Genomic DNA, 10,994 nt, shown 5'->3' with positions numbered 1-10,994 from the left:
ACTGGGTCTTTTTAACGTCCACCGAAAAGCGGCCAACAGCGGCTTCGGCGCGTCGTATTGTTGTCGCGACGGCTACGTTTATTGCGCACTCGCGTGTTAAAGATTGGGGGGGGGGGGCGCCCGCCGGTTTCGAATCATGAACCTCTTGCTACAATTGGTGAACGCGCACTACCTGTGGGTCGCGTCACCGCCCCCCCGTGTCCACCGTATTGAGGATTGGAGCCAAGGAGATGCAATGGGAAGGGCTACGGAGACTTGCACCAAGACCCATAGACTCGCACAGAGGCGCACAGAATCACGCAGAGACCCGTGGACTCGCATAGAGATCCAAACAGACTTGCGCAGAGACCCATAGACTCGTCACGGAGAGAAGAAACGTGCTGGTATATAAAGCAATGGAAATAACAGCCTGTGAATTCGCCAAATTTCTATCGGAGTTGAAATAAATGGGTTTTGTTAAGAGAAGCGATTTAGCGGGGAACCACCCCTGAATGAAGCCAGCAGTTGGAGGATGAGTATGGATGCTGTATACACGTGCACAGCGTCGCCCGGATCGACGCCAACTGTTTCCGTACGTGCACTGTCGTTTCCAGACGGCAGCAGCTGCCGCAAGCCCCGTTCTGGGAAATCTCCCGCCGGGAGATGGAATTCCCCCAGGATTCTACCAGGTGAGTCACCTGCCCTTCTGCACACCGAGGATATTCGCAGATTACGGGGAAGGGGGGTGGGTACGAGTGAATTATTATTTGTTTTTCTCAATTCGATTCTGTTCCTTAACGACGGTAATTTACGTCTCGTACAGGGCTTACAGTTGTCCGCGAGTGAGGTGCAAGAATTGGGTTACAGTCCAAAAAATATAAACGGCGATCCGTGTCGACGAATGGTGATCCTTGCGCCTGACGGGCGGGCGCGTTGAAACGCGGCGCGTGAGAACCGCCGTGGGTTTTTTCTGTGATGAGCACGAAGCCAATCGTGCCAGCGGTACCCATCCACTGCTGGATGTGGGCCTCCACGCATCGCGTGGGGGTGGGCGGCGGGGGGGGCGGGCGGCTATTTCACCGTGACCCCGAGGTGCGGGAGCCAAGCTCGGTGTCGCCGGGAAGTCGGGCGAAAGAAGTGGGGGAAGGGCCCTTTAAGGAAGAAGTGGGCTATTAAAAGTCGGTGTAGATTTGAATGCTGCGAATGTGCAAGCGTGGTGACTTTCCATATAGGCAGAGGGGGGGCTGCCTTGAAGAAATGGTGCCCGGCGGTGCCGTTTCCGAATTTGGCAAAGCGTTGACCACGACGCCGGCACTCGATGGCCTGCTCTTGCTTAAGACGCCATGGGGCTTTTGTACGTCCGCCTGCCCTGAAGCAGGCAGCGTGTGTCGCGGTTAATGTACCAGCGGCATTCCTCACCGCGCTGGTCCAGCGTGGGTTTGGCGAAGGCGGGGAGCGTCGACGATGGAGCGTGGCGCATCGCAGCGATGGCCGAATCACCCCGGGACGCGCCCGATCCGATTCTGCCGGCTCTCGAAAGCTAAGCGTTGTCGAGCCTGGTGAGCTCGTGATTGTGGCGACCACTGCGCGCGCAAGAATAACGTAGGTGGTGGCTGTGCTACGTGATGCTCGGCTTGGACGCAAGTGCAGCGAAATCTGTTGTTGTACCGTGCTTCTATGCCCCCCCCCCTCCCACCCAAACCACATTCACCAGCATGGTTTAAGTATGGTAACAATAGATAACTCCACCCTTAATTACCAGGCGTAGAGGCCCCGAGTCTCCAATCGCGGTAGGGGCGTCCTCTAATACTCGGGCAGGATGTTGAGTGCCACTAATGGCCCCGTATTTAGGGTTTGCTCTGCTGGTGGAACGCAACACTTCCTGTTTGTTTTTACATTTTCCAAAGACCTCGGATCGGGGGGGGGGTTATCGGTTGGTGGTGGCGGCGGGGGTGGAGGGTGGGAAGGGAGGGCGAGTGCATTGCTGCGAGTGACCAGGCTGTGAGCGTGTGGCTTGCCGCACACCCACACGCAGGAGTGGGGGCACGGTGGCCTTGCGGTCGCAATCGCCGATGATCAAGATTTGGTGCCAGCGCCGAAATTGTAACGGCGAGAAAAGCGCGCGAGCGAGCGTTGACGTCCGCGCGGTTTTTTTTTTTGGCTCGAGCGTCGCCCCGTGGCCAAACCTCCCCGGCGACGCGCCCCGGTCCCGTCGGGTCTCAAGCCGAGCAGAACGCCGAGCCTGGATCGTGCTTGGATGAGGCGGCTGCCGTGCACCAAGCAGGGTTCTCGTTGTTGGGCTCCTTGGGGCGACGTGCTGGGCGGCAAGAGCCGTCCTTGCGCCCTAGTTCTGCGCTGCCTAGTTCTACGCTGCCTAGTTCTACGCTGCCTAGTTCTACGCTGCCTTGTCTTACGCTGCCTAGTTCTACGCTGCCTAGTTCTACGCTGCCTAGTTCTACGCTGCCTAGTTCTACGCTGCCTAGTTCTACGCTGCCTAGTTCTACGCTGCCTAGTTCTACGCTGCCTAGTTCTACGCTGCCTTGTCTACGCTGCCTAGTTCTACGCTGCCTAGTTCTACGCTGCCTAGTTCTACGCTGCCTTGTCTACGCTGCCTAGTTCTACGCTGCCTAGTTCTACGCTGCCTAGTTCTACGCTGCCTAGTTCTACGCTGCCTTGTCTACGCTGCCTAGTTCTACGCTGCCTAGTTCTACGCTGCCTAGTTCTACGCTGCCTAGTTCTACGCTGCCTTGTCTACGCTGCCTAGTTCTACGCTGCCTAGTTCTACGCTGCCTAGTTCTACGCTGCCTAGTTCTACGCTGCCTAGTTCTACGCTGCCTAGTTCTACGTTGCCTAGTTCTACGTTGCCTAGTTCTACGCTGCCTAGTTCTACGCTGCCTAGTTCTACGCTGCCTAGTTCTACGCTGCCTAGTTCTACGCTGCCTAGTTCTACGCTGCCTAGTTCTACGCTGCCTTGTCTACGCTGCCTAGTTCTACGCTGCCTAGTTCTACGCTGCCTTGTCTACGCTGCCTAGTTCTACGCTGCCTAGTTCTACGCTGCCTAGTTCTACGCTGCCTAGTTCTACGCTGCCTAGTTCTACGCTGCCTAGTTCTACGCTGCCTAGTTCTACGCTGCCTAGTTCTACGCTGCCTTGTCTACGCTGCCTAGTTCTACGCTGCCTTGTCTACGCTGCCTAGTTCTACGCTGCCTAGTTCTACGCTGCCTAGTTCTACGCTGCCTAGTTCTACGTTGCCTAGTTCTACGTTGCCTAGTTCTACGCTGCCTAGTTCTACGCTGCCTAGTTCTACGCTGCCTAGTTCTACGCTGCCTAGTTCTACGCTGCCTAGTTCTACGCTGCCTAGTTCTACGCTGCCTTGTCTACGCTGCCTAGTTCTACGCTGCCTAGTTCTACGCTGCCTTGTCTACGCTGCCTAGTTCTACGCTGCCTAGTTCTACGCTGCCTAGTTCTACGCTGCCTAGTTCTACGCTGCCTAGTTCTACGCTGCCTAGTTCTACGCTGCCTAGTTCTACGCTGCCTAGTTCTACGCTGCCTAGTTCTACGCTGCCTAGTTCTACGCTGCCTAGTTCTACGTTGCCTTGTCTACGCTGCCTAGTTCTACGCTGCCTTGTCTACGCTGCCTAGTTCTACGCTGCCTAGTTCTACGCTGCCTAGTTCTACGCTGCCTAGTTCTACGCTGCCTTGTCTACGCTGCCTAGTTCTACGCTGCCTAGTTCTACGCTGCCTAGTTCTACGTTGCCTAGTTCTACGCTGCCTTGTCTACGCTGCCTAGTTCTACGCTGCCTAGTTCTACGCTGCCTAGTTCTACGCTGCCTAGTTCTACGCTGCCTAGTTCTACGTTGCCTTGTTCTACGCTGCCTAGTTCTACGCTGCCTAGTTCTACGCTGCCTAGTTCTACGTTGCCTTGTTCTACGCTGCCTAGTTCTACGCTGCCTAGTTCTACGCTGCCTAGTTCTACGCTGCCTTGTCTACGCTGCCTAGTTCTACGCTGCCTTGTCTACGCTGCCTAGTTCTACGCTGCCTAGTTCTACGTTGCCTTGTTCTACGCTGCCTTGTCTACGCTGCCTAGTTCTACGCTGCCTTGTCTACGCTGCCTAGTTCTACGCTGCCTTGTCTACGCTGCCTTGTCTACGCTGCCTCGCCTTCACCCAAACCCGCGCTGACCGGCGTGGCGAAGTATGGTCGAGTCTCCCCCCACTCCCCCCAAAACCCCCCGCGACCCACGACCCCGCGCAAACGTGGGGAAGCCGTCGTCCAGCAGTGGATTGAGGGTAGTGGACGTGACGAGAGAGGAAGCGTGGGATGCAAGCAAATAGAGAAAGGATCGTGAGCTGCTGACCCTATCAAAGAGAAATGGACTTTTTTGCTTTTAGAATGGAGTCCTCCAGGCGTCTTCCAACGTCTCTGGGTTTCTATTCAAGTCTATGGGTCTCTATTCCAGTTTATGGGTCACATGGCTCATGTAAAGTGTATCCCACCGAGTCGTAGGGTTGACATGCAAGTCTTTGGACTTTGTGTTGAGCCAATTCAGCGGAAAATTTTCACTACCAGAATACCGTTTGGTTGACGGGATGTGTAAATATATATTTAGTTCTGCGAAGGGGCGGGTAACGATTGAAGGAGGGCATGTTTTCTTCTGCTTACTTATCTAGGTATATTCTCCAGGACTGCTCGAATGGTTATTTGTTCCTTTGCATGCAACTCAGGAAATGTATTTCAGGCGAACGAGGGGATGTGGGTGTCCGAGCGGCAAGGTGGAGTGGAGTGGTTTGTAGCGCAGGGAGGCGGCAGCGGCGGTGGTGGGTGGTGGTGGAGGCAGTTGTGGGTGGTGGTAGAGGCTTTTGTAGTGGCGACGGCTGCGGTGGTGGTTGTCGTTGCGCAGGGAGGTGGTGGTGGTGATGGTGGTCATAGCGCAGGGAGGCAGCGTGGTGGTGGAGGCGGTTGTGGTAGCAGCGGCGTTGGTGGTCGTAGTCCAGGGAGGTGGTGGTTGTGTTTGTGGAGGCGGTTGTGGTGGTGGAGGCGTTGTGGTGATGGAGGCGGTTGTGGTGTGTCATAGGCGCAGGGAGGTGGTGGTTGTGGTGGTGAAGGCGGTTGTGGTGGTGGAGGCGGTTGTGGTGGTGGAGGCGGTTGTGGTGGTGGAGGCGGTTGTGGTGGGGAGGCGGTGTGATGGTCGTAGCGCAGGGAGGAGGTGGTTGGTGTAGGCGCGTTGTGGATTTTTTTTTTGACCAAACATGGGCGGAGATCGCTCCCTCGGGGCTCCAGGCTAATGCAGGAAGTGATTGCGTCACTGACGACGACGGGGGCACTCTGCGCTCGAGCTCGCTGCTTGCTCCCCGGGAAAAAAATCATCGGCCCCCTGCTCCCTCCCCTCCCCCTCCATCCCACCCCTGCTGCTCCAAACCGCAACCTCGAAGGGCACCATCCCCCCCCACTCCATTGGCAAATGCAGCTTGCACGAGTACACGCCGTGCAGGAAAATGGGGGTCGTTAGAGGGAGGTGGGGGGGGGGTGGCAGACCGGTCAGGGTGGGGGTCATGTCTATGGTCGAGAGGTTGCCGCCTGTCAATTGTGGCAGATTAAAGAAAAAAAACTGTTTTGGTTCGGTGTCATTTAGAAAATATTTGCCGTGAATCGTGACGTTGGATTGTGCCGTATTGCGGCGCGGTGTTTGGTCGATGGTGTTGCCGGTACGTGGTGCTCGGTAGTGCACCTCGCCTTGCACCAAGTGCCTGTGGTCGACGTCATCGCCGCTGAGTGGTGAATGGCTTCCTTTTGTTGTTGTCCGTTATTGTATTCTTGTGTAATGGGCAAACGCAACGTTACCCCCGCTAACCACCGCAGTTGAGTGAATTAATTCTCAACTTGTTTATAGCTGCGATGCCACGTCACGATTTAAGAGTCTTTTTTTATCTCGTTTTGTGTAAAACCGACTCATTCTGAGCGTTTCTTGTCGATCTGTCTCATGTAACAGCTTTGCTTGCCTCAGTGGTTTCGCTTAAACTTGAACAATTCATTCTTACACGGCCAATTTGGATGTGCATCGTTCCATGCCATGGGTGTGGATGCGGTCACTTCACTATTATCCGAGGTACAATGGGGGGGGGGAGTGGCGAGGGATGACCCAGAAAAAAAATTACGGACGGTGGAAAATGCCACGTACATTGGTAGAGTTCGCTGTCCGTTTGCTTCCCGACCGACGTGTAGGTGAGTGTATATGGATGTTGAATTTCTTTTGCGCCGTACGTACCCAACCGTGCTAATCGGAGGTGCGGGGAAGGACAACAAACAAAAACACAAAAGGCGTGGGCACTCTGGTCACCCATCCGCAACGAGTGAGGAGCAGCTAATTAAACCCCTGTGCACTTCCAAGATGTTTTTCTGCCAGCGCCAATAATTAATCCACGGCACGGATAAACCGCTCACGGGTTATCGGGAGAGCGAGCAGAATTGTGAACCTCAACTCTCGGGAAACGAGAGGCGGCCGGGCGTGGTGCTGGCAACACCGTTCCGTCGTGTGCCGTGCCACCCTTAATGGGTGCTGCTCGCTATAACAGCACTTGTCCTAGAGGTCTGTTTAGGCTATATGGGGGACCTTTGTGCTTTTTTCAGGGTCCTCCTGGCTCCCAGCATTCCCCTCACCCACAACCCCCACCAGGGCCTGGAATGATGGGTCCGCATGCACAGGTACGTGAACGCGCGCGCACACACACACACACTCGGGTAGTATTACGCGTACGGCTGCAATGACTGACTAATTAAATAATCGATTCGCCTATAGAATGTGGCTTCCATGCTATGGATTAAACTTCGCAATTAGTTTGCGTTTATTTGTGGAAATGGAAACAATGTCAGCACGCGAGACCTCTATTCGTGTGTTTAATCGCGGGTTTTAATTTCTTCCCTGATTTAAAAGTGCTTGGCCTTTCCCAAAGAAGTGCATTGTGGTCCTCTTCACCATCAATGTAAATTTTAACCAGGTGTGACGGTGGCATTACTTAATTTTCTCGGCCCACTTTCCCACCCGCCCTGCCACAATGTTCATTGCATGACAATGTCGTGAATGGACAATTAAACACAAGCCACAGAAGTGTGATTGTGGCCATGCAACTCCAACTATGGACCATACAGCAGTCTGTGCTGCTTCAACAGAGAATAGCAAAACTGCACCAACTCTCTCCTGAAGCCGCCAGCTCGTCGTGGCGAGTAGACCTCGACGTTGGCATTTGGCTCCTGAAAATATTGCCACGCATGATTGGAACCGCGTGACATTGAAACCGACGTCTCAAATTTAGCCCAATTAAGCGCGGAACCATATTTTGCATGATGGGCCTCTTTTTTTTCGGTCGTTGGTGAACGGGCAGAGATTGTTGACTCGCTACACGGAAAAATTTGGTTTAACCACGGGCGGCTGAAACCCCGGTTCAAACCCAGGATCTCATCGGTGCCAACTCGGCGCTCTGACATCCAAGCCCCCGCGGCCATCTTGATTAATCGACAATGAAAGATAATCTGTATAATCGATGAATCGTGCCGGCACTAGTTGGGCTGAGTACGGGTGGGGGGGGGACGTGGGTGGAGCTGATGGGGATGCTGTCCGCTTGCTATGATGTCTCTTCCGCTGCAGGCGTTCATGTCTCCGCGCTTCCCCGGGGGCCCACGGGGACCTCACCGCATGCCCGGACAGGTGACGCACCGCGACAGAACCCCACGGCGCTACCACACAACCACAGCACAGACACGCAACCACAGAGCTGTGTTGCACGTACAACCGCAATGCATCCACACACAGCCACACACCACGCGACCACACAACATGACACTACTACACACACGAGGGAGCCACACACAACACAGCACAACCACGCACACGGCACAACCACACACGCACACGGCACAAATTGCGCGCACACACACATGGCAGGATCTCACACACATGGCACACACACACACGGCACAACCACACACAAAATGCAATACACGGAGCAATACATTGACAACATTATACAAGCCGCACAACACACCAATCAAATTCGCACGCACACATCCATATGAAACCACACACACATCCATATGAAACCACACACACACCACACATACCACGAACACTCCACACACACACCACACATACACCCCAAGCACACCACGCACGCCACAATCCTCCCACTTGCGGCTCGTGCACCGCGCTTGTCACCGAGGGTGGTGCTGTGCCCCTGTTTGACGGGTATCCGTTGTGTGGCCGCTCTCTGCTGCGTCTGTGTTTGCCTCGCTCCGCTCAGGCATGGGTGGAATGCCGGGGCCACAGCCGCTCATGCCCAGCACCATGGACCCGACTCGCCAGCCCGGTGAGTTTCCCCCCCCGTGACCAAGCATATATTTGGAGGCGGATGTAACCTCATGGTCAAATTTATTTGTTGCGCTAACGTTTTTCTGATTTTTTTCTTAATTTACTTATTCAGTTTTTTTTTTCTTGGTAGCAGTAGTGGTTTTCATTTGCTTGGTAGTGGCTGTGTATTGGGGTTTGGTCCTTATATGTAATTAATGTACAGCATTATGGGATGCTATTAGCATCAGTGACCCAATTATAAATATCAGTATTATTATTATTATTGCTACGTATTAAAGCAGCTGAGTGGTGAAATCACTTAGAACTGAATCTGTAATCGTTGCCCTTGGCCATACAAAATCTCATCACCATCAACCCTACAATCAACCCCGCATCTCCTATTAGCATGGTTGGCTACGTACGGTGCGAATAAATTCAACATACATGCATGTAGTCACAATACGATGTGGATTTACATGTGACCGTCATCTCAAGACACTGGACTTGGCTGATGTTGTCCCCATTCATTCATCCATTCGAGGCGCATGCTCGATTTTCACGACTGCTGCCCTCCCTCCCCCCCCCACATACGTGTTGTGGAAGCAGGGCATGCTGGGATGGGCCCTATCCAGAGGATGACTCCTCCGCGGGGGATGGCGCCCATGGGACCTCAGGTGATGCAACAGCGCCGGCGATCGGTTTCCATTGTTGCTTTGAAGTAACGCGACAGTTTTCTTTTATCATCGCGCTCTTCGTGCGCTGCCACTTTAATTGCCACCAATGAAAGTAAAATCTCAGAAAGCCATTGGCCAATCGATCGAGATCAAAATATGCTTTCCCACCTGATGATGGACGCTTGTGTTGCGCCCGAAACGTCGTGATTTATTTGATTTCATTCTCTACCTACGTGACTTTACCGAAAGAACCAGAGTATGGGTTCCTGCAGTCACGAAAGCTTCGAATCAAGATGGAATATTTCAATTCGAGTAATTTTTTTTATCGAAAAGATTCCATTGTGGCCCGCATTCGTGTTGAATCGAGTTGCAGCGACAGGCGTGTGTTGCGTCGCCGCTAAAGACCCCCTCGCCCAATTCTCATTTTACACAACTCCTAGGAATTGCCTGTTCTCTCGGCGCGACTGTTATGGACGCACGCACATGTGTGTGTGTATCCGTTAGTGGGGAGCGGTAGTGTTCTGGTTAGTGCGTTGCGCTACGAACCCAGCGGACCGAGTTCAATCTACAGAGGGATTTTTGTTTTGTACTCGCTGGGGCTGTGATGATTTGATGGATTGTCGCGATCGAGGACCGCAATTGCAATCGGGCATCGATGATTTTTTTGTTTTTTTTCTGCCTCCCTTGTATCGTGAACGTTTTTCCTCAATTCTCATGCTTCTGTACACCTCCTTGCCATAATTATGCGGATCGTATTTATAACACTGCGTGCAATTTGCATAAATGTTCAAACTATATATATTGATCGATGAATCGATGAACAAAGGCATCATTACACCCCCTAGCATTGATCTCTCTAGGTTAGCCTCGTCACCTATGACTGCAAGAAAATACCCCCCCCCAAAATTTTTTTTATTCAATTTGGTTCTGCACTTGATTCAGGACAAATGCCAACTCTTGCTAATTAAAAAAAAAATCGCAGTATGCCCATCGCACGACGAACGTTACTCTCCATGGCAGAGCAGGTGGCAAAGTGCAGCCCCCTCTACGATGTGTAGCAGAGGTCACGTGACGGGATCTCGGCGGTAGCTCTGTGACATCCGCTTCCGTGGGTGCCGTTCTCTGTAAATACGAAGGGGGGTTGCACTGCGAGAGGTTTTCGCAGACCTTTTGTCTCATCACATGACACGGGCAGCGTAATGCTGGGGAAAGAATAATTGACTGAATCCGTATTATTTTAATGCTTGATTACTCCACCTAGGTTTGAACTCTAGGCTGTATAATTAGTTCTGTAGGTAAGATCCCAGCATTGGTTTGGTTCATCTTCACTGTAGGAATCTCAGTGTGTGCGTGAGAGCTGTTGGGTTGGTATTTGCCTTCTGGAACAAGTGGCGGTGTTCCAATCGGAGGAGCTGGGTTGGGGGGGGTGGGGTTCGTGCCCTCTGTGGGCCCTGTCATGAACGATGGCAATCATTTACCCCATGGACAGCCTCACTGAGTCTCAAGACTCTTTTTTTCAGGAGGGTCCTGCTTCAGCGCGATGTTTGCCCAATTCCTTTAATGAGTGTTTGGCGTGCGGGAGGAACTCGGAGAAAACCCACCAGCACCACCACCACCACCACCCATACGCGGGGGACACTCAGCACGGCCATCTCCTGGCCACCTCGCAGCCCCACGCCTACAACACCTGGCAAGACCTGGTGGTCACCCATCCAAGTACTAACCAACCTTAACCCTGCTTAGCTTCTGCGCTCCGACGCACTAAGGTGATTTGGTTGCCGCTAAAACGTGCGTCCTGGTGTGTCCTGGTGTGTGTCCGTGCAGGCAGAACCGTGGTTCCCCATGCAAAGCTACGGGGGAGTGCGGCCCCCACACACTCCGCTAGGGGGCCCCGCGATGCCTGGAGTCAGCATGTAAGGCCGATGCACCCCCCCCACCAGCCCCCTCTTCCCCCAACTGCACCCCATTCCCCCTACCCCCACACCTCCCCCTTCCCCCCAA

The 10,994-nt window shown here is 53.5% G+C and overlaps 1 protein-coding gene across 1 annotated transcript; it reads left to right on the top strand.

The window, feature by feature from the left end:
* Positions 1–593: 593 nt before the first annotated feature.
* LOC133350799 (single-stranded DNA-binding protein 3-like) lies at positions 594–10,994 on the top strand (the record flags this gene model as incomplete). Its single annotated transcript, XM_061565545.1, has 6 exons — positions 594–668; positions 6,606–6,680; positions 7,621–7,681; positions 8,273–8,338; positions 8,926–8,993; positions 10,818–10,994. Coding segments are annotated over 6 exons (438 nt in total), but the record flags the coding sequence as incomplete, so codon positions are not given.

This window comes from Lethenteron reissneri, chromosome 4, assembly GCF_015708825.2.
Source record: "Lethenteron reissneri isolate LAM-NWPU_2019-01 chromosome 4, ASM1570882v1, whole genome shotgun sequence".
NCBI classification, from domain to species: domain Eukaryota; kingdom Metazoa; phylum Chordata; class Hyperoartia; order Petromyzontiformes; family Petromyzontidae; genus Lethenteron; species Lethenteron reissneri.
Note: the sequence above shows the minus strand (reverse complement) of the source record. Positions and strands in the feature narration are given on the sequence as shown.